General features: G+C 39.0%; 3 protein-coding genes across 3 annotated transcripts; 2 read left to right on the top strand and 1 right to left on the bottom strand.

Annotated features, from left to right (window-relative positions):
* Window positions 1–371: 371 nt before the first annotated feature.
* LOC126374371 (sorting nexin-2) lies at window positions 372–19,016 on the top strand. The gene is made up of 10 exons (XM_050020985.1): window positions 372–605; window positions 1,491–1,601; window positions 6,503–6,746; window positions 8,177–8,359; window positions 9,264–9,385; window positions 9,864–10,070; window positions 10,537–10,653; window positions 11,109–11,228; window positions 12,282–12,434; window positions 14,012–19,016. The coding sequence occupies exons 1-10, from the start codon at window positions 513–515 to the stop codon at window positions 14,060–14,062; spliced, it is 1,401 nt and encodes a 466-aa protein (XP_049876942.1). The 5' UTR covers window positions 372–512; the 3' UTR covers window positions 14,063–19,016.
* Window positions 19,017–20,111: 1,095 nt separating this feature from the next.
* LOC126374412 (uncharacterized) lies at window positions 20,112–21,499 on the top strand. Its single transcript, XM_050021055.1, has 2 exons — window positions 20,112–20,134; window positions 20,552–21,499. Exon 2 carries the CDS (start codon window positions 20,554–20,556, stop codon window positions 21,460–21,462), a length of 909 nt encoding a protein of 302 aa, XP_049877012.1. The 5' UTR covers window positions 20,112–20,134; window positions 20,552–20,553; the 3' UTR covers window positions 21,463–21,499.
* A 370-nt stretch (window positions 21,500–21,869) lies between these two features.
* LOC126374464 (39S ribosomal protein L13, mitochondrial) lies at window positions 21,870–24,548 on the bottom strand. The gene is made up of 3 exons (XM_050021119.1): window positions 24,407–24,548; window positions 24,037–24,315; window positions 21,870–22,179 (listed from the first exon to the last, which is right to left on the bottom strand). Exons 1-3 carry the CDS (start codon window positions 24,428–24,430, stop codon window positions 21,946–21,948), a joined length of 537 nt encoding a protein of 178 aa, XP_049877076.1. The 5' UTR covers window positions 24,431–24,548; the 3' UTR covers window positions 21,870–21,945.
* Window positions 24,549–24,571: the final 23 nt, after the last annotated feature.

Raw genomic sequence — 24,571 nt, forward strand, 5'->3', positions numbered from 1 at the left:
ATTTATACAACAGAAATATTTATGTTAATAATAACCTTAAAACTTGATATATACTTTTATTTACCTTAATCGAATCAATCGAATGTGAACAATGTTTTTTACGAAGGGTAACATCGACAAGAAATATTGCTTTTTATGCAGTATCTGTCCAATTATTGAAAACGACGAGTGAATCATTTTGCTCAATTTTCCAAGAAAGAAACACCATCTAATGATTTAACTTTATTTATACGATCTAAGTAGGAACAAATAACTAACATTATTCGTCTCATTACTCACACAACACTAATAACTTTGTTTTTACTATCTAATCACATTAATTTTGGTGATTTTTTTTACAAACAAAGCGCAACTGAAGACGTCACGTAATTCCGTCCGTCATGTCATTTGACATTTCTGTCAAGCCATCGCTCTATCGGCAAGTTATCTCGCTGTTTTCAGGGATTTGATTACAAGTTTGTGCATTGTTTCCTTAATTGCTCACGGCCGCGGGTAACGGTAACCGTTGAACAATGTCGGAGGCGCCTGAGACTCCGCCCTTCAGCACGGTGGATATCAACAATGATACTAGGGAGGAGGAAGATCTCTTCGCCTCTGCGGTTCAGGTATCTTATTGGAATCCTGTTTTGTTAACTTGTTGTGGCGCGTCCGCCCCCGATGACCGCCGGCGCCAACGTTAACGCCCCTCTATCTATATTACAAGTTATAACAAATTAGCGACAACAAATACTCTTTTCGATAAAGAATACTCATTGCGATCAATTAACGAGTTTTACTCATAATTTGGGTAATGAAGAGATATCCGACATTCTAAAATGTTTATTCCGTTTCACTGTCAAGGTAATTAGTAGTAAATTGGGTTAGCTTAGATGGTACTTATACAATTTCAACTAGCAAGGTTGAACATGTTTTAATTATAATTGTAAATGAAATCGTGTGATGGAGGCAACAGTTATGTGAATCATTCGGTATAATATTGCATATAAAAATAGTGTATTTAACATTCTAGCTACATTCCTTTTTTTTTCTATGTATATATGTTGATTTGGAAAACAAACTATTTTTATTTATTTATAAATATCCCTTGTTTAATGCTACAATTGCCTTAAACCATACACTCCTTTCTTTATTATTTTTTTGGATAGCACTGACATTATGGGTCTCAGTATAATACTGGTTCAGTTAGTTTATAAGTAAAAAACTGTTTACATATTGTTACTTCATATTATCCTGTTCAACACAAAAAGGAAGTTGTGATTGTAGGTTATCATATTTTTATTACCAATTCCTACAAGTCACATTTTATTACATTACAGCACTATTTAATTTCAACTCTATAGCCAGTAATTACTCATTCCTACACAGGTTTTGAGTGACTGTAGTCCAAACCTGTAAATTAAAAAGTTATCATGATGTCACAGCTTACAGTAATGTTTCTCTATAGTTCCTCATATACTCAAATAGTTATTTACAAGAGGATGTTTGTTCAGGAGGTTAGCTTGGACCCGGAAGTCAATGGAGCGAGGGAGGGCCTGGAAAAGGCTACGCTCAATGACCCTCCGGCCATCACACCAGACCTCAGCAGCCCTATTATGGAGGAGGTAAGTTTCTTTTACTATATAAATTTTGATGAAACTATCTGACACAAACCTCTTACTATTTTAGATTAACCAATTCTAGTTATATCTCTTTCTTGCACTTATGATAAAAGGACAGCACTATTTTTAAAGCAATAATGGTAAAATAAAGATAAGTATTTTCTCCATAGTTGGCACTGAAACCAGCACCCTTATCATGATCATATCACTTATTGTATACGTGGTAGACAGTAAGTTCACATAAGGTCTGGTTTTCAGTAATTAAACATTAGAAATCAGACTTTGCAAGGATAACGGAAGAATTAAAACAACACAGACAGATAGCATTAAAACAACTCCACTTATCATTGAAAACTGCACAGCTCATAAAATTTTAAAGTATCACTACATAGCCTAGGTATGGTCACGAGGACTAATTTATATACACTTTGAAACCATGTCACATTAACTTTTTGACAAATTAAACCGTAAGTCTCACAAAATGTTAAATATGATAGTGTGACAGGGTTCTAAAGTGGGTATATGATGTTGCTCATGACTGTACATAGGCTATAAAATAACTGTTTCTTTGTTAATGTTATGCTTTATGTTGTATTGAGTGATTGAGTGTTTAAACAAAAAGCAATGCATTTTAATCCTTCAGTACATGACATAAAGGTCGACAAATGGTGTCCTCTCTCCAACATTATAACATGTCTATAAGTGCAATGACGTAACATTTTTTCCCCATATGATATTGATAGTTGTAGAAAAATTAAGAACTTGATAGTTAGGCGTCTAAATATGACAAATGTAAAGACTCATATTTCGTCCTCCTTAGATAATTAATTGATTAGATTAATAGATAGATAATACATTTAGCTTAGGCCCTAGTAAGACACACACGTATGCACGCGTCGATTGTATGAAGTGTCCGCCCTATGCTATTTGTATACTTAATAGGGTAGTTTCCAACTAGTCAAATCAGTTACTTTTTTACTAAACGTCAAAACACGAAATTACTATGGAATTTGTTTGAAAAAGCAACCTGGGATGTCAGAAAACGTGACAAAATATAGCACTTTATACATTTCTCTTTATTAAAATTCATAAATAAGTTAAATAGAAAAAAGAATATGTTTTTGTCCCTTTAGATCTGTCTTTATTTAATAACCAGAATTTCATATTTAATCTTTGACCTAGGAAACTACCTACTTGTCACAACATCCTTTGCGGCACGGCACCAGCCCCGCGCGCGGCGCGAATTATATATAGGGCTTAGACCAATAGCCGCACGACTAGGGAATGCAGTCTCTTCCCGATTTCGCTAGATCTCGTCTGATCATTCCCGAAGCATAATATGACGAAATCCCGTTCGCGATTTACGGGATTGGACGGCAATAGTAAACTATCTGACAATCTTTTTACGTAGGTAGCTTTGTTTTTTACGTAGCTACTTCCAAAATCACCCGTAACTACTTACAATACAATACAAAAACGCTTTATTGCACATATAAACACAACACTAAAAACAATTAAACACTACTTTCTAATCTCCTTGAGATCCCGTATCGGGGTTGCATTTGCACGCACGTAGATAGCATTCAGTGCACCTATTGGTCGAAATCCTCGATATAATTCGCGTCGCGATTGGCGGGGGCCGTACAGAACCTGCTGTATGCCATAATGTTGAATAAACATTACATGCATTATACAGAACATGTTGTTTATAGCTAACAGATAATACTTACGTGTGATAAGTAAATGATTAAGCCATATGTTATTTTCAACTTGTCGCAATGAACATTGTTATTGATTGATTCATATACACTTCTCATCAAAAAAATCGAAACACTTCCGTTTTCATTGTTTCTGTCCGAATTTAACACAAAAAAGAATTCATACGATGAAAAAAAATACATAAATGTATAGCTGGCAGTTTGGCCATTACAGTAATAAGCGAAAATTCTAAATTCAAAATTAGAATTTCATTTGTTTATCTTATAAACGAAATGAATCACTGTTTTGAGACAAATGTGTGTTTAGGGTTGGAGTACATTTAGCGTTTAAAAACTAAAAATTGGCGCCTATCCTTAAACTTTTTGTTTTTTATTTCAATACTGTGACTTTGGGACGTCTGAAAAAAGGTTTTTTTTCTAAAACGTATGGATACTTCGCCCACAGAAGCCGCCCAAGTTGTGGCATTGCTGGATTCTGGCCTTAGTCAGCGTGTTGTGGCTGCAAGACTGCATCTAAGCCTGTCATCTGTTCATAGAGTCTATAAACGTTATCGGGAGACTGGTTTGTTCACGCGCCGTTCAGGATCTGGCAGGAATCGGGTCACTTCTGAGCGAGATGATCGATTTATTGTAACAACTTCTTTAAGAAATCGACGCCTTACCGCTTTTCAACTGCAGCAGCGGCTTCGTGTTGTACGAAGGGTGGCTGTAAGTGACTCTACAATTAGAAGAAGGTTGAAGGATCGTGGACTGGTACCGCATAAGCCAGCAAATGGGCCGAAATTAACTGCAGACCATCGAAGAGCGCGCCTTAACTTTGCACGTGAGCACCTAAATTGGTCATACCTACAGTGGAGCAAAGTTCTCTTTTCTGATGAGTGTAAAATTATGCTGTATGGTAACGACGGAAGGAACAAGGTCTACAGAAGAGACGGAGAACGCTATGCACAATGCTGCATTGAAGAAAAGGTCAGCTATGGTGGCGGTTCGTGGACGGTTTGGGGAGGAATCAGCGCCGACGGTAAGACAGAGCTTGCTTTCGTGTCTGGGCCACGTCTGCCTGCACTAAACTGTCATCGGTACGTCGAAGAGTGTCTCGAGCCTCATGTGATGCCCTATGCACATTTTATTGGCAACGGCTTCATATTCATGCACGACAATGCTAGGGCTCACACCGCGGGCGTCGTACGAGATTGTCTTAACGAAGTCGATATCTCTATTATGGAATGGCCAGCAAGAAGCCCGGACATGAATCCCATTGAACATCTGTGGGATGAATTAAAGAGACGAATTCGAGCAAGAGATCCTGCCCCAGAAACACTTAGCCAGCTGCAAGATGCAATCCAAGAGGAATGGGACAATATACCACAGCATATGATCGTGACTCTCATCCGATCGATGAAGAACCGTATGGAAGCAGTAATTAGAGCTCGGGGAGGGAATACAAGTTATTAAATAAACGTTTTTTAGCTTTTTTTTTTCATTTACGTGTGTTGTTTTATCCATTTCCTTTATACTCCATACGGAATAAAAATGACTCATTTAACAAAATACGAAACCTATGAAAAATTCATTTAAATTTAGAACATTAACATTAAGATTTGATAAGCTCATATTACTCACTATTAAACGACATTTAACATTTATTCCTAAATGTACACATTTTTCTGATAATCCTGACAAAACGTAAACTTGCAAGGTGTTTCGATTTTTTTGATGAGAAGTGTATTTCTGTTGAAAACGAAAACTCGTCACTTTTGCACTAATAGCGTGACGTGTCTTTGTTATTATGTAAATCTATTGTGATTGTCTTGTGACGTCCTGACAATGTGTCTGTCTACCCCAATAGCACACCGCGCACACTCCATACAAAAAAGTACATTCTTACCATGATCATCGCCAGTCCAATAACGTCCCCACTGCTGGGGCACGGGCCTTCCCTATGGATGGATAGGGAGATCGGGCCTTAAACCACCACGCGGGCCCAGTGCGGATCGACGGTTATTAACGACTGCTAATGCAGCCGGGACCAACGGCTTAACGCGCCTTCCGAAGCACGGAGGAGCTCGAGATGAAAACTTTTTTTTTTGTGGTCACCCATCCTATGACCGACTTTTGCACAAGTTGCTTAACTTCAACAATCGCAGACCGAGCGCGTTTACCGCTGCGCCACCGAGCTCCTCATCCTTACCATGATACACGACAAATAAACTCTCCGAAAGTATTAACGTTTTAAACCAATACGTAAAACACTAGATTTACGAACTTAGTGAATATGAGTGCATAGGTATACGAAGTTACCATTGGTATAGAATAAGGAAGTAACACCCCGCACCAACTTGTTTCGGGCGTTGATCTCACCCCTCTGGGTCTAACTTTAGCCAAAATGGTGGTAAGGTATAAGCATTGTCTGCCTCGCTTGCACTTACGCGGTAAGGCGGCACTTTTGTATGTATTTGACGGGGTCAAAGATAAATTATAAAATGCTAATCTACAATAGTCGGTGTACTGCGGAACGGAAGGGGATTGGGGCAACCACCGTTCTACACGCCCTATCTATGGATAGAGTAATGAAGGCGATTACTCCACCGACAAGTGCGCAGCTCTTAAATAAAAAGAGCGAGAGAATCTACAAATAGAAGCCAGTTTAAGATGATCATAAATCTTTCCCATTTTACTTTTCCACTTATTTTCGAATTTTATTTATGAATCAAGTAACAATGAGTACGACGTCTGACTGCTTTTATTGATGACGTCACAGGACGGTTTTTATAAAATAAAATAAAATAAAAATCATTTATTTCGGGTGTTTTCCCCATAGCAATTGTTAGTAATAAAAGTCTTATATCTATCTTAGTAAAAATTACAATTAATTAATCAATTAAATAATTATATAATTTAGTGTCTTTGGCAAGTTGGACGCGGGTCCAGTGCTGCATAATAGCATTGTCCACGTCCAGCCTTGCCGCGACAGTCTGCAGGAGGCTGTTGGAGCTGCTTCTCACCCTATGGATCAGGGATGCGATGCGCTTTCTAATTATAGCTGAGAAGCTATCGACTCCAGTTTTTCCATACAAACTCCAAAGAAAACTCATTTTGACGTTTCGTAAAAAGTATCTCATTTGACTAGGTTGTCAAGTAGCCTATTGTCCTAGCTGACCCTAAATTTTACTTCTATAATTACAGATAGCGACAGAACGCGCGAACAACATTATAGTCACAGTGACAGAACCACAGAAAATCGGCGAAGGAATGTCATCGTACGTCGCGTATCGCGTGCTCACAAAAACCAACATGCCTATATTCAGTAAACATGAATTTGCCGTCTTAAGGCGGTTTAGCGACTTCCTAGGACTTCATGAGAAACTGACGGAAAAGTATCTCCGGTCTGGCAGAATTATACCGCCCGCGCCTGAAAAGAGTATTGTTGGTAAGTAAGATCTCTCATCATTCTCCTGCCCTTATACCACTAAGTGTAATCGGCATAAGCATGTATTCCTCTTTCATTCATTTCTTTTACTCATCATCTCAGTACTCATACCTTTCACACACATATTAAACTTATTTATTTATTAATGGATCACTCACAGCTATGCAGATTATAACATTTAGTTAGGACATAAAACAGTACTTATGTGTAAGCCATTTACAAGTGAACTCAACATTCATCATAAAAAGAAAACAACATCTAGTCTGATGAGGCTAACTTCTCAGCAACTAAAATTTCACTATTAATAACATTAATATAATCATATTATTGCACTAGTTGGTACAAAAAACAAATAAACTATACTAATTAAACAAATTTTAATGGAGATAGTGTCTTGTCAGTTTGCTCTTCAGAGCTCGCTGTGAATCGGAAAATATATCTAGTTGAAGTCTTAATGTACACGTTAGTACATACTGGTGTGGTTGGTAATCCACCACACAACCCACAAGATAGAAGAGAGAGTACATACTTAATGATAAGAACATTAGTACATAATTAATGATAAAAAAAATAGGTACAAAAGGTTATCTTCTAAAAAAGATCTCTTCCAGCCAACAGCATTTTTTTAAATTTATACCATCTCTCGAATAACCGATCATTGATTAACACACTCAGTTTTACCAAAAACTGTGTATCCAATCCATAAGGACCCTTACACTAACACAGTTACATTATGTGTCTTGTCTGTCACACAAATAAGATGCATTAGACAGTCTTATAAGGAAGTCAATAAAAGTAATTGATCATCGTTCCCGATACAAAAAGGGAGACACAATACATTCCTCTTTAGTATAATACAGCATCACGCCTGAGATTTCGAAGAGGTAGGCAGAGAAAAAAGAAAGAAAATGTATGGCGTACTCACAGTCGAAAACAATTAAACTAATAACACATAATCCTCCTTTTTGCTTCGGCGCAGTCGGGTAAAACTAAAACCAATAAGCTTCTTGTCAATCGAGTTAAATGAGGTACTTTTAACGAAACGGAAATACTGTCCTGTGAAGTCATCAATAAAGGCGGTCAAACATCGTACTCATTGTTACTCAATTCATAAATTAAATTCGAAAATAAGTCGAAAAGTAAAATGAGATGGATTTTTGAGCATCTTAAACTGGCTTCTATGTTTAGATTATAATTATAATTTATCTTTGATCCCGTACTATTCATACAAAAGTATCGCGTAAGTGCAAGCGAGGCAGACATTCCTTTACTAACTCCTTACCGCCATTTTGAGGTCAACGCCCGAAACTTACAATAGAGTAACATACAAAAAATATCGAGTACAATAAAATGTAGAATTGAAAAATGCGAAAAATAATTATCTTGTATTAATTATCTTCAAGTCGTAAAGTCTATTCTTCTTTGTTCAGGCACAACTAAACTAAAGATGACGTCGACGCCGTCAACGGAGACCGCCAACGGCAGCAGCCCTAGCGGCGTGCAGTCTCAGTTCGTGGAGCGCCGACGCGCCGCCCTCGAGCGGTTCCTGAACCGCGTGGCGCAGCACCCCGTGCTCTGCATCGACCCTGACTTCCGACAGTTCTTGGAGTCTGGTGAGTTCGACAGAGACTCACCCGGGGGACACACGGACACTACACATTAACGTTATCGTACACGCGCGTGTATGAGTGACATCCGACGCCCATACGATTGAAGAAAAAAGTAAGACCTGGAGACGGAGGGGGGGTACCTAGTTCAACCGCTGGTCCCCACAGCGGTTTAACGTGCCTTCCGAAGCACGGATAACCATCAGATGGTCAGCTATTAATGTCCTAACCAAACTAGGGATGACAAACAGATTTTTGTGGTATGTCCCCACTGGGATTCGAACCCGGGACCTTCGGATCGTGAATCCAACGCTCAACCGCTCACATCACAAGGGCCTTTCGAACAGATCGAACTGGGTTAGTAGCATTGACCTCATATAAAAACCAATCTATGTAAAAATGTGTCCACGGTCAAGATCGAATTTTGTCGCAATGGCCGTAATGACAAACTGTACAGCCGATATTGGCCCCGATTCCTGCAGACACCGCCTAATTTTATTTTAAGTTATATCCGTCATTTTCATATCCGTCGAAAAGGAAAGGGACGGATGATTCACAGCTCTTAATTTTAGGAAGAATGAGTAAATGAATGAATAACCCGGGCGAATCAAAAGGTACGTCGCTGGTATGCAATCCGTTTGACGTGCTGTCTACTTAACTGTGTCGGGTTATTGACGGATGTAAAATTTTTAGACGGTTGGTTTAGATTTGTGCTTAAAATTGACGTGTGTTCCATAATTTTTATGCTTGTCGATTACCCGTCCCTTTCCTTTTCGGCGGATAAGAAAATGACAGATATAACTTAAAATAAAATTAGTTGGTATTTACAGGAATTAGCACCATTGTTCTTTATTTTTGTATTTCCTGTGTGTGTAGTAGTAGTAAGTAGCATGAGATCTCATGTGAACAGAGGCGGAGCTCCCCAAGGCGACAAGCACGATGGCGCTCAGCGGCGCCGGCATGCTACGGCTGTTCAACAAGGTCGGCGAGACAGTCAATAAAATCACATACCGCATGGACGAGTCTGATCCCGTATGTATTATTTCTTATTATACTTTACCGCGACTCAAGAGTGTTCTCTTAATAGTGTTATCACGCGCGATTGATTGATTTGATTTAACAATTAAATTAGATTTCACATTACTTCTTAACATTTAGCCGCTACAATTTACTGCAGACGGTTAAATATTTTGAGCTGGAATAAAGTCGTAACGCCGACAGTCCTTTTAAAATCCTAACTCCATTGTTTTACTATTGTGTCTGGAAACCTCGGCTTAACGAGGATAACTTGATTTCAGTTCATTTCAATTATAGTGTTTTTTCACGCCTTTTGTCAATCCTGTACCTATTATATGTACTAAAAACACGAAATATAATTTACGTCCCAATGCTGGGCACAAGCCTGCCCTCAATTTACCGGAGGGGATACGGAGCATTCAGGCTGCTCCAATGCGCTGCTTAAAAGTGGTTGGCAGCGCTGGTTTAAATGAGAAATGGTGAATGTTTGCAGTGGTTCGAGGAGCGGTCGGCGCGCATGGAGGCGCTGGAGGCGTGCCTGCGGCGGCTGTACGGCGCGTGCGAGGCGCTGGCGGGCGAGCGGCGCGAGCTGGCGGCGCGCACGCACGACGCGGCGCGCGCCGCCGCCGCGCTCTCCGGCGCCGACCCGCACGCGCCGCTGTCGCGCGCGCTCTCGCACCTCGCCGACCTGCACGAGAAGGTCGCCGCTTCTCTTTCATTTCCTTCATTTTGTAGGTATTGTGGCGGATCCGCTAGTTCCGCCCGCATGCAAAAGATGGCGCCACCATTCAATAATACAGTTCTGAAACGCGCTATCGAAGTTTACACAGCGTAACGCGTATATACAACTTCCGACATAAACACTTACATAATACTTTCTAAAGCGAATCTACAATGCCACACAAGAAGAAAGGAGGAAGACAATCTCGATTTTGTTCCGCAGTTTGGCAACTTATTTAATATATGTAGCGTGAAATTAATTAAATGCTCGCTCGGGAATCGCACCCGGACCACCAGATCATAAGTCCAATACCACTAGACCACAGTCTCCACGTGCGAGTGAAATAAACAGTCTGCACTTGAGAGTACCCTTACTGGCCTTTCTTTATGATAGGCTAACTCTGCTCAAAACCATTTATAATAACTTATAGTGTTTCCTTCAACAGATCGAGCATCTAAGAGTGGAGCAGTCAAACACAGACTTCTACGTTTTAACAGAACACATCAAAGACTACCTCGGACTAATCGGAGCCATCAAAGATGTGTTCCATGAAAGAGTTAAGGTAAATATAAAGAAAAACACGATAATAGGCTAATTTGCAACTGTTCAAAGCAGTTACTTTTTGCAGTATAAAAAAACACGATAATAAGCTAATTTGCAACTATTCAAATCAGTTACTTTTTACTTTAAATTAATAACACGGTAATAGGCTAATTTTCAACTTAACAACGAAAAAAGCTAAAACTAGAGAAATAAGGCGAATTAAGACGAAATTTCGAAATGGTTTTCGAATTAGCGTAACTTCTTTTTTTCTTATATACAAACCATATTATGTCCGAAATGGTTTTCGAATTAGCGTAATTTCTTTTTTTCTTACATACAAACCATGTTATGTCCGAAATGGTTTTCGAATTAGCGTAACTTCATTTTTCTTACATACCGATATAAGGTGTTGTTTTTTTTTAAATACAAAACATATAATGTCTAATACGCAAATACCTGAACTTCCATTGACAGGTGTTCCAGAACTGGCAGCACGCGCAAATGCAGCTGACGAAGAGGCGCGAGAACAAAGCCAAGGCCGAGCTCGCCAACCGACCGGAGAAGATCGAACAAGCATCCAATGAGATCATTGAGGTACCTACACACACAAACTCACGCGCGTTTAAATGATTTTTGTTTTTATAGCATTTACCCGTGCTCTATGCTTTTAGAGATGAGGTTTAGAATACCTACTTAATTCTAAAATAAATTATTTTCTTTCTTCTTTCTTTCTTCATATGAAAAGTTACAAAGAGAATATTTAAATCGAGAAAAAAAATCTGACTCGGACGTGACTTGAACCCGCAGCTCTTGTCAAGCCGGGACGAGCGTGTTAATACCCATTCATCATCATCAGCCCATTAACGTCCCCACTGCTGGGGCACGGTTCTTCCTTATGGATGGATAGGGAGATCGGGCCTTAAACCATCACGCGGGCCCAGTGCGGATTGATGGTTATTAACAACTCCTAATGCAGCCGGGACCAACGGCTTAACGTGCCTTCTGAACCACGGAGGAGCTCGAGATGATTTTGTTTTTGTGGTCACCCATCCTATGACCGGCCATTGCGAAAGTTGCTTAACTTCAACAATCGCAGACCGAGCGCGTTTACCGCTGCGCCACCGAGCTCTTTAATACCCATTAATACTCGAAGAATTTCGCATGGATAGGATGAGGACCCGGTGATGTAATGGTTAACACGATTTCCGGCTTGACAAGAGCTGCGGGATCAAGTCCGGTCCGGGTCAGATTATTTTTCAATTTAAATTTTCTCTTCACGCCCGATTGTCCGAAAGTAAGATGATCCGCGCCGTTGAGCCGTTGGTCCCGTTTATTACTTACTCATGTAAGTACGTAGTCGTTACACGAGTCGTATCAGGGGCCTTTGGCGGCTCAATAGTAACCCTGACACTAAGTTTGATGAGGTTGGTAATCTATCTCATAACCCACACATTACAAGAACTCGCGTCTTTAATCCCTTTACAGATGGACAAAGCTTTGCAGAGAACTATTTAGAAGATAACTTCTTCGCTAACCGTACGTGTACGTGCGTGTGTGCGTGTACGTGCGTGTGTGCGTGTACGTGCGTGTGTGCGTGTACGTGCGTGTACGTTTGTGGGGGTGTCTTAACTTCCCTTTCCATTGCAGTGGGAATCAAAAGTGGAGCGTGGTCAGCAAGAGTTCGACACGATCTCGCGCGTGATCAAAAAAGAAGTGGAGCGCTGGGAGGAGACGCGCATAGCCGAGCTGCGGACCACTGTGCTGCGGTACCTTGAGGACCACGTGCATCACCAGGCACAGGTACAATAACAAAATCCACATTGTTATTTCGCCTATCGGCATAAACCGCAAAACACTGAAACATCTAAAAATATATCACACACGCTTTTCAAAAAGCTGCAATACTCAACGCCTGTAGAATCACGCGAAAGTTTTGGTGCCGAAAAGGATGCCGCAGTTCACCAAAAAAGGCCAGGGTTCAATTAAAAATAGCACAACACTGATTAGTCTGATTACTGTGGCCGACCCAACTAGTTGGCTAGCTAATTCCGCCCACATGCAACAGATGGCGGCACATTCAATAATGCACCCGTCAGTCGTCTCGCTGTGTAAACTTCGATATCGCGTTTCACGACTGCATTATGTGAATGTGGCGCCATCTGTTGCATGTGGGCGGAACTAGCTGGCCAACTAGTTGGGTCCCCCACAAGTCTATTCCATTAGTTCTGTTAATCACACAAGATCACCTCAAGATTTGGCCGTAGATCCATGAATCATAATTGTTACCATGTTGTAGCAGAGCTAAGTATATTTTATTGTAATATCTTTTAGTTTTGCGTTGTCTTTTTTACCATAGTATTGTATGACTTGCATATGTTTAGTTGGGTTTCAGTCTGAACCTCGAAAGTGTATTATTTCATAAGATTTATGTCTGTAACCTGTTACGTGTGTTTATTTAATAAATAAATAATCAGTAACTGTTCACAACTTCTTGCATAGGTGGCGAACACTGCTTTATAGTTATTTTATCTATGCATTTAGATTGTTATTATATACCTATAAAATATCAAACAAGTATCTTTTTATTATGTACGTAGGTATATCAGTAATTTTACAACGCATTTTTACGATTATCTTCTGCATGCATTAATTATTAATTGTAAACAACGTCAATTAGTGCGGTTACCGTATCCGCGGTTTCCTCTATCCGGGTTGTAGCTGAAAATCGGCGATTTGCTCGAAAGGGCAAAAACTTGCGCTGAGCTATGACCGTTTTGCGCTGCTGCAGCACACATACATACCTGGCGTGTGTTAAACATTTTGTATGTGGTGTGTATTGTTGTTGATTTGTATTGTATGCATGTGTGTCTGTAGACCAAATATAGTATTTTATGCAACAGTTGTATAAGAAGGGTCAAAAAATGCGAGTGGCGTGAGTTGCGATGTGAGCCTTGGCGAACATCGCAATAAGAGACGCCACGAGCATTTTTTGACCTAGTTATACAACGTTGCATACAATACTTTTTCTACGACGACGTAATTTTAAATGAAACAAAAATTTTCCAATTTATTTTCCAACGCGCGGGAAAATGGCGGCAAATGTATACTTTTTTTTTATAGTATATCTATGGCACCAAACAAAGTAAAGGTGCCAGTTTCCAGGTCAAAAAAAAAAAACAACAACAATGCTTTTTGGCGACATTATAGTACAGTTACACTTTGTAAACAATGCTTTTATAGGCCATAGAGCGTACACTTTTTCAAAGAGTTTAATTATGTATGTACTTATATTAGACTTTTTGGTTATTTAAATGCCAGATTAAAGTAGAGGAGTAGAAAAAATCATTTATCTATCTATCTAACTGTGTTTGTTCCAGTCCATCCGCTACTGGGATGCGTTCCTGCCGGAGGCGCGCGCGATCAAATGAGTGGGACGCTGACGGCTGCCCTGCCACCAGCCGCGACCGTAACTCCGTGCAGTAAGGTCGACAACGGCATTTTATACCCCGAGCCAACATAATAGGAAATGAATAAAGTGATTTAACATAAATCTAAATCCCTTCGTTGACAACGCTACACAAGAGCCCGATAGTTATCGCTATACGACTTGAGCGGTCTTTCTCACAGCGCTGATCATCAGGGGGTTAAAAAGGCCACATCGAAACGATTCATCTAAAAAAGCAATATTGCAATTTGACATTTGCACATATAAAAGTAAGTGCGCAATGCAGACGAATGTCAAATAGCAATATTGCTTTTTAGATCAATTGCTTTTGATTGATCAATTGGTAAATGTATCGTAGATGTTTTGTCTTTTTTCGGGTACCAACGGCGCTGTATGGCATTTTTATGGGGGTTAAACTGTGGTATAGAATCATTACTTTGTGCTGACATGAATACGAGTATAGAGTGAAACTAATCATCGACGTGAAATTGACTTAAGCTGATCAATAAATAACACTACACTGCACATACGTCTAAGACTCTCGTGTCAGTTGTTAGGTCACCGACCAACCCCATCAACCCGGATTTCAGGGTTGCTATTGAGCCGCCAAACGAACGAATACATAGTTACTTAGGCAAATAGTAGGTACATGTCCTAAATGTGATCAACCTCCAACATCCTAACCTAACTAGGGATCATGAAGTGATTTTTGTGATATGTCCCCACCTTGATTCGAATCCGGGACCTCCGGATCGTGAGCTCAACGCTCAACCACTGACCATAGAGGCCGTTACCCTTTCATTATTATTGTAGATATTCAACTTAAGTCTACTCCACGATGATGAGTTATGGGACACCATAAATAGAACATACATACATACATACATAAACTCACGCCCGTAATCCCTAATGGGGTGGGCAGACCCACAAGTAATCAAAGACAACTTGCAGCCACTGTTGATACGAAGTCCAAAGATGGATATGATGAACCTTATGGTGATAAGGGATCAGCCTATCGCCCATAACATTAGTCCATCATGGTAGAGGACACAATCCCTCTGTCGGTTTTTACGACATGCCCGGGAAGAGAAGCAGCTGAACGTGTTCTACCATAAATAGAAATGATAGTAATAAGATATTGTATACACTTGGCTCTGTAAAACTTAAATCATACACAATGCTGCCAATTCGGGCAACCACCAACTTCATTTGACAAGACTAAAACTAGCTCCATCTCTTTCTTGCACGTATTGTAAGTGAAGGACCGCACTAGTCTTTGAGCTGTCAAACTAAAATTAGGTTAAGTTTATGTCCGCCCGGATAGGCACTAATGTTCACATTTTCATGTTGTACCAACATAGCCAAATTAGTTTTGCAGCCAAACTCAAACAACGGACCATTGAGCCAACATAAGCAAATGTTAAACAAACCTCAATAAGTTCTTTAAAAACATTGACTTTGTATTTGGCCATGTTGGGTCAACACCCAAACGTGTCATATACCTGTATTTGCTCACAATTCAGTCATTCTTGCTTGTTAACCAATAATTATGATGATAAGACCATGGTATCTGAAGACCAGGTATGGTCAATCCTATGACAAGCCGCTCTTGCTAGCCCTTGATGACGTAAGTGTTACCATCAAATTGGTGTCTCCAACATTCCGACGTAAATTATTGAAAATCAAGTGAATTACTAACTAATGTATTTAATTAATATTATTTGTCACATTTACATATAAAAATCATGAATAATATTAATCATTAAACTGTACGTAAATCTTTTACTAAAAGTACAAAATTTCCTTGGAAAATAAATTATAAATATTGGACGTGGGTAATTTATTTTTTACAAAATGGCAACGTAGGGTGGGATGACGTCAGCTGGGCTAACCTTGAAATGCTAGCTGTCAGTTTTGAGCATACCTGGTTTTTTATACCATGGATAAGACAATAATTTCTACTCCCTTTTTTAATATCCTTGAACCACTTATAATACATATTATTTTACACAATAAGCTTTATCCCATATCTCATTGTGATATGGGATATGGGCAGAAATAATATTTGAAATACTTTCTTCTTCATTATTTATCCCCACAATAAAAGGTCTAAAATTTACTGAATATTAGAATTTAAAATAATTCAAATGAGATTATCACTTTTTACACATTTTGGTGTAAGTCTATATTAAATTATTCACTTTATTCATTTCCTAACATATCCATCATTATCTCACACATGAAATAGCACATTTTATTAGTCTTAATAGCTAGAGCAAATGTTCTCCTTATATTTTGATGTTAAATGTTAATTTTTAAGAACTATTTGGTGTTTTATGAAACCTACTTAGATGACGAATGTGTAATATAAATATTGATTTGTAACTTAAAGGGAAAGGGAGTTTTATGAAAAAAGTTTTTTTTTATAAATATGTATATTGTGCATGTGAAATTAGAAAACAAAAACCACGGAACAATTCGTGACGAACAGTTTTGAATACAATTCCACTTAATATGAATATACTTTATATTCGCAAATAATATTCAATTGATAGTATACTCAAATAATATATTTAATCTAAAATAAAATATTCGAAATTTAAATTTGAAAAGACAACTGAAAGAAGTTAAATCTTATTTAAAAAGTTACAGATTGTAAATTGTTTTTCAAATGCCCTTTCCCTGATGCTATAAGGAAATTTCCACGTTGCTTATGCGTCTTATGTTAGTGTAAGATCATCCATTCATTTGTTACTATGGTGTATATTTTTATAGTCATTTGTTTTACCTTAAATATAAGATTAGGTACTGCATATTAGATAATGTATTCCAAAAAAAATAATATGTATAAAATATTATGGCTATGGTCGAGTATAAAAGCTTTAGTTGCGATTGGGAATAATAAATAAAAAATGCCCGTTTTAAGGCGAATAAAATGAACAAATATTGGAATATTCAGGGTATAGTAAAACAGCCTTGGACTCAAGCGCTTTCGATACTCGACCAGAACTATGAAGTAGGTATGTGATTGACAAAAAAAATCTCGAGTCTAACGTATTCCTTATTTTTTATATTGCCAAATATATTTAGTGGTATTTGTAATGGAAGAGAATATTGTAAAGTACATGGGTGTATGAGATATAAGCAGGATATCGTACTTTATACAAATAAACATGTGCGGGGTTCGGAATGTTTTACATTTGGCGGCCCATTGTATAGCTCAATGTGTGTAAATAATACAGAGATTAAAATTATGTAAGAGCGGGCTGTGGTCAGTAAACAAGAGTCCTAAGGCCAGATTTCCACTGACGCGGAGATGGGCGGAGAAGAGCGGAGATGGGCGGAGAAGAGCGGAGATGTGCGGATTTGACCAATCACAGCGTTCGAGAGAGCGAAAAACGAAGACGCTCTGTCACTCTCTCTCCCTCACGGTGATTGGTCGATTCCTGCACATCTCCGCACAGCTCCGCGTCAATGAAAACGCAGCCTAACATTGCTTCGAAGTAGCACGTTACTTAAACACAAAGAAATCACGCCCATTATTGTTTCGTTTACTTTTCAAGTATTAGCAGACTAAAACGCAATGTCCGGTTACCAGAGGCCTGTTTAACAAACATTACAATTGTAAATACAGTTAAATTTTAGTGTTTATTGCGTCACCACTATGATGCTACAAAATATTTCTAATCAAGCTACGTACGCACCCTGCAATGTACGTTAAAATGTATTTTTTTACAATTGTAATGTTTATTAAACAGGTCCGTGGTTATCACCCAAATTGTATTGTAAATCGATACTTTGGAGACTATGTATAAGCATTTGTAGTCATATTCTGATATATAATACCGTTTGAGAAATATCTCTATTTACAAATAAGTGAATACATGCCCCCGATTAAGAACTTATCGTTTAGTCGACTTAAACTAGCGGCACATGATAATGGCCATTTAACATAACAAACATAACAAATACTTTATTGCACAAGCAGCAAAAAACAAAATACAAAATAAAAGAGAAATAGCATGAGTACAATAGGCGGCCTTATTGCTAAGTAGCTATCAATGTTTTTAAATTTGTCCCGCTCATCAAGTTTCGTATTAATTTATAACTACGTTAAAGGAGCAAATAGCTGTACTTTATTGTGTTCATGAACAGCCTATGTACGTACCATTGCTGGGCACAGGCCTCCAACCGGAGGGTGTACGGAGCATACTCCACCACGCTGCTCCACTGCGAGTTGGAGGTGTTTTACGGCTAATAACGTAGACCAACAGCTTAACGTGCCCTCCAAAGCGCGGAATCATCTTACTTTTTCGGATAATCAGGTGATTCAAGCCTGCAATGTCCTTACCAAACAAAGGACAGTCTCACAAAGTGATTTCGACCATGTCCCCATAGGGAATCGATCCCGGACCTTCAGTTCGTGAACCTAACACGGAGTTTATTTGCAACAATAGTGAATTGCTGTACTGTATTATGTTAAAACGGTCATCATAGCGTGCCGCTAGTTTAGTCATGGTCGCGCTGTATGGACTTTTGATCGTCTCCTATAAAAAAAAATTGTCTATATTATTATATGCACATGTATACTACACATATGCACATTATATGTATACATTATACACTACACATTATATGTATACATTTTATGCACATGTTTCTGGCAACAGCCCGCACAATATATTATAAATATAAGTGAACAGAGCGTCGTCGGTTATAATATTCCCAGCATGCGACCGCCTTTGTTACGTAGCCAAACGAGCTCTTGTTATAAAAAACATAAGGTTCTCATTTCAATACAATACAATGTAAACGTTGAATGGATATGATATGTTGAAATTTTATTACTATTATACCCATCTAGACTTGTGGTTATACCAATTATATTCCATTTAGTTATTGTTTAAATGAAAATAATATAATTCTTTTAAATAAAATTCCGTTTTCTTTTTTCAAAATGTGCACGGCTCTGTAATGCTTGTGAAATTCGCTATACGAACACGAAAGCCGAATAAAATGTTTTAACCTATTGGATTAATGTTTCGAAGTGATTAGGGAAAATACGTCTAGGAAACAGTGATTAATAATACGTTTATCAGTGACTCAAATCAGTATGTTTTCATAAAAAATCCTAAGAACTGATTGTGCTATAATTTTAAATAAGGAATCGGAAAACAACTGTTATAGAAAAACTAAATGATGTTTTATGCATTCCTTTTTTTAAATTAAGATGGGTTTGCTCTTGACCCCATTCTTCCACGAGATAAAGAAGTGGTCGACGGTGGAGCGAGCTCACCCAGAATATGCCTATTCACCCGTGACTTAAAGGACCCCAGGTTACAAGATACAGGAAACACCGACGCCGACAGCTCTCCATTCCTTGGCTGTGCGCATTATGAAGGATGAAGCGAAGCGTTTGGTGCGAATTAGTGGTATGTCAACCAAGTAAGAATTCCTTATAACCTTCCTTATATTCCTTATAACAGTTCGAAGACTACATAATACTATACCTACGTTAAGCTTAACGGCCTCTGTGGTGCAGTGGTTGAGCGTTGGACTCACGACCCGGAGGCCCCGGGTTCGAATCCCGGTGGGGACATATCACAAAAATCACTTTGTGATCCCTAGTTTAGTTAGGACATTACAGGCTGATCACCTGATTGTCCGAAAGCAAGATGATCCGTGCTTCGGAAGGCACGTTAAGCCGTTGGTACCGGTTACTATTTACTGATGTGAGTAATCGTTACATGAGCCACGTCAGGGGCCTTTGGCGGCTCAATCATAACCCTGACACCAGGGTTGATGAGGCTGGTATTCCACATCATAGCCCACACGATAAGAAGTTAAGCTTAATGCTGTAATATTTGACCTAAATTACGTTATTGTATATGAGACAAAATACAAAGCAGCTACCAAAGCAGTCGATACTACGTGGTCAAATCACAATGTATTCGATACTCAAGGGATATCAGCTAAGCCTGATAAGATGATGCGTTGATTGCCTATATATTGAAGCGTCGATATCTGCCATTGTTGTTTAACAATATAACTTCAGGTGAGTAACACTCCATTCTATTATTTATTATTATAAGGTACGCACCATTTTTCAACGTTAGTGTTTGGCTACCGATGTTTACATACGTAGACCTCGTATTTTTTCAGAATTTCTAAGCTCAATTGTCCATTGACACGACGATTGTGCAGATAACCGAACGTTCGATAGTTCGTCTTTAATTTTACTGTAATTTATTAAGTTATTGTTGTCTTCAATTCAATATAAATCAGGTAATTCTGGATATTTCCACCCCTATTTTTTATTTACATCATATTTCTTTTAACGATGTAGTTGGTCATATTTTTATCGCGTCACTTGTTATCAGACATCCTCGTGGACGAGTGATTAGGCCCTTAAACCTTTGTTATCTTCGGTTATAATTACGCTGCGAGTTACAACAGGGTGTTCTTTTTTCAGTTATGAAACTGTTAGTGGCAGTTGCGCTGTTAGCCGTGGCTGCGGCCGCGCCTGACCTTCGACAGGAGCAAGGCAGGGAAGAGGTGCAGGTTGCCACCGCCTTCAACTCGGTGGGTGTCCCTGATGCGGCGCCAGTTGAGAGCGCCCCGGTGGCCGCGGCCGCAGAGTCTGTAGCCGTCGTCGACGGCGACTTGAACCGACCAGAACCAATCCGCATCGCTGAACCCTCCCTCAAATCTGACGATGGTATGACCGTCAAAGTTGTCTCTCTCCCAAATCTCAACGAACAAGCCGACTTTGTAAAAATACAGGTTCCGGACTTCATGCTGCCAGACATCAGCCCCATGATCATTTCCCCCGAAGTGATGAGACAAGTAGCAGAGATGGCTGCTCATGACTCAGCCGCCGTCAACATCGGTGAAGCCAACCCGTTCGCGTTCAACAACGCGGAGCCCCTAGAAACTATCGAACCAGTGAAGGTAGTGGACAGCCCTGTCAACGAACTGACCGCTCAGATGGAACCCGTCATGGTCGTGGAGACTTCCGCCAATGATGAGCCAGGCTCCTTCGATATCTCGCCGCAACCCCTCCAGCTTGCCATTCCTGAAGAACTTAAGCAATACTTAGAGAACCCTAAAGGTCAGATTCCCGCTGGGTTCAAGCCGATTCCTGTGGAATATCTGAGAGATGCACCTCAGTTGTCTGGCTACCGTCCGCCGCGTCGGGATCCTTACCTGAGAAGCAGTGGCGTGTTCGACCAAGAAATGCGACCGAACTCAGAGGAAATGCTAAGAGGACCAATCCCTCATCAGTTTGGAGACATGCCCAGAGAACCTCATTTCCAAGGGCCATTGGATCCGCAGTTCCATAACTATCCATTCAGAATGCATAACAACCCCATGTTACGTTAAGTCTAAGTGTGTCATAAAATAGAGCTGTAAATAGAAATATTGTTTTCTTTTCAATCTTGTAACCTACTGACTGCTGGTGCACAATGTGCATCATTATAATACAATTTTGAGTCTATACTATATCCGTGGATCTATTGTGAAAAGTAACTGCTGTTTATAGGATGTTTGACGACTTGCGACTTTGTCGGTCTATACATAGTGTATGTATATTGGCCCAACACGGGACATATGATAAGTGGCTATGTCCTTTCTAACATAATGAAGAATTGTCGCCATACGGTTCATCACATCCAACTTAGGACTTCATAGCTAGAGTGGTTGCAATCTTTATTCTGTTTACTTTTAGCTCTGTCCACCCCATTATGGACTACAACAACTACGTAGGATTACAACAACAAACACTGTGCGACACTAGAATATACTTTTATTTCTACACAATTTGATAAACAATCTATAGATATTTTAAAACTAGCTTTATTAACTTCATTTAAGCACATAGTCACTGGGGTATTCCATAACTTTAGGATACTTGTCGACTTCCTCTTTGGGTATGTGGTCAAGTCTTGTTGGCACTAATCTGAGCTGTCTGATTTGGTTGGTGACATTTTCTAGGACATCCTGAGGAACCTCCTCGCCGGGGTAGATGAGGAGTCGCTCCATGGTGTGACGCCTTTGTAGAGTACCCCTCATGGCTCTGTATACTGCTTTTTTGATAATCTGAAATTGGGAATATAATAGTTGTTTGATTACAATGCTATTAGTAACATAAGCTAACAGGCACAATGCACTGCAGCCGTAACATGGCCTCCGCATTCCACGCGCGACGTCATAACTGTGTCCGTTATCCTGGCACTGCCACCATCACGGATCGGGATTATGACTACACAGAAAAATTGTCGAAAACTTGTCTAAAGTCACCAAATATCAGAATTTGTTGGTCTGCCGTTCAAAAGTTATAAGCATTTTTTGTTTGGCGACAATTTTTCTGTGATGGTGGCAGTGCCAGGATAAGGGACACATTATAACGGAGTTAATAGAATTGAATTATTTATCACATAGCTAGCCGGGATTGGATCATTTAACGCAATAAATGCGAAATATGCGTGCTACGGGGCACTGCCGAAAATGCTACATGTGTTTATGTGTATGATTTATGTATGTACTTAATATAGGCTGTTAAATGAAGTTGTATTATGGGGTACCAAGTAGCAGATTTCATCTCATGTAGATTCAAACATCAAGACAATACAATGAAAATGTTTATAAAACTTGACTCAGGAATTGAAACAATTTGTTGTTCGACACAAACAAACATCCTTTTAATAGGCAGACTATAACCTTGACTGATATAGAATAAAGAATAAACACATATAGAATGGTAACTTTCCGTCCAAAACCAATTTGTATCGGACGCCGACATCACACCTCCTCCCCCTTTCCCCTCACCCCTGTGCGCTGACTGTTTCGCTTGCTCTTACACATTAGACAGCACACAGTAAGATTGAAATCTTGGAATGGAATGTCCAAGGTGTTGCGGAAATTCCAAAATTCATAATATAGTCAAAGATATATCTTTGACACCTTGTTCATATGATTCATAATAATCCTTATAATACATAATGATAAGAAATACATAATAACAATATCAATGTCCAGGAACCTCCAGATGATTCAAGTAGTAAACACTTATTGTACAGTATTATGATTGGTAAGTGCACACAATCATGCTAATAAATTTTCAATGAAAACAGTGAGAACCCTTTCAAAATAAGTGAACATAAAAGCTAAAAAAAAACTAAAAAAATAAAAAAAAAGCTATACAGCTAACGTGCTTAGTGGTTGCAAAACTAACCAAAACTAAAATGATGGGCAATTGTAATGGGTGACCTGTCGATCATTTGTCAGCATAAGGTTCATCATATATCTATGATGAACCTTCATTGTCAGCATAAGGTTCATCATATATTTAGAAAGGACTTTACAACCTGCCTCGGAAGACAAGCTAATGGACATGGTCTATGTTTTTATTGGCTCTCAGGACAGTAATAATAACAAACCAATTTAAATAATGAATTAATAAGTAGAAATTGCAACCACTAAGCACATTAGCTGTATAGCTTTTATAGACCAATGTTCACTTATTTTGAAAGGGTTCTCACTGTTTTCATTGAAAATTTATTAGCATGATTGTGTGCAATCTATTGAGGGCACTTACCAATCATAATAGTGTATAATAAGTGTTTACTACTTGAATCATCTGGAGGTTCTTAGGATTTTGTACCAACAGTAGGTGCTGTCTTTGATTGCTCATGGCTCTGCCTACCCTATTAGGGATTACGAGCGTGAGTTTATGTATGTTTGTATATTATAATTATTAAATATAATCCTCCAATCAAAACTTATCAATCAACAAAACAGGTATTTGATAAAACATTCACGTAAGTACATACATACACATGCTACTATTTCAGATATTAATCCTAAGATAACGTTTAGTATTGTCATCACTAGGCGCTTGAAATACCTCAGCTTTTTCTGTATTATTTAACTATCCTTATCTAATGCAATACTAACCATGGTAGGGTCTTTGTTATGGACTTCCCAAGCCAAAGTCCATGAAGCTCCACCCGGGTATCCTGTATGGTGGAAATATGCTCTCTGTCGCCACTCGTCGCCTTTAAGAGCAATCTGCTTGCTGTTAATACATACGACGACATCCCCACAGTCGTTCATAGGGTGATATATAGGTTTGTGGAGCCCCATCAAATACTTTTTAATAACGTTCGCCGATTCATAAGGATCTTGCCATTTGCAGTCGAAAATGTGCCAAGTGCGAGCAAAGGTAGCCCATTGCTGGAATTATGCAGAAAATTTAATACAGAAGATTTAAAAGTTTAGGTTGTTTCGAAAAAGTTATTATATGTTACAATTTTACTTAAATTACCTGCACTCTTTTCGTCGCAGACATTTTAGAGCCTTATTATTTTTTTCTAAATAACAATATTTTATTGTACTGATGATATATTTTATTTTCCTACAATAAACACACACAAGTTAGGTAGAAAAGTTAGGTTAGGTTTTTTAACGCGACAGATGACAGTTGACAATC

Source organism: Pectinophora gossypiella, chromosome 17, assembly GCF_024362695.1.
Source record: "Pectinophora gossypiella chromosome 17, ilPecGoss1.1, whole genome shotgun sequence".
NCBI classification, from domain to species: Eukaryota; Metazoa; Arthropoda; class Insecta; order Lepidoptera; family Gelechiidae; genus Pectinophora; species Pectinophora gossypiella.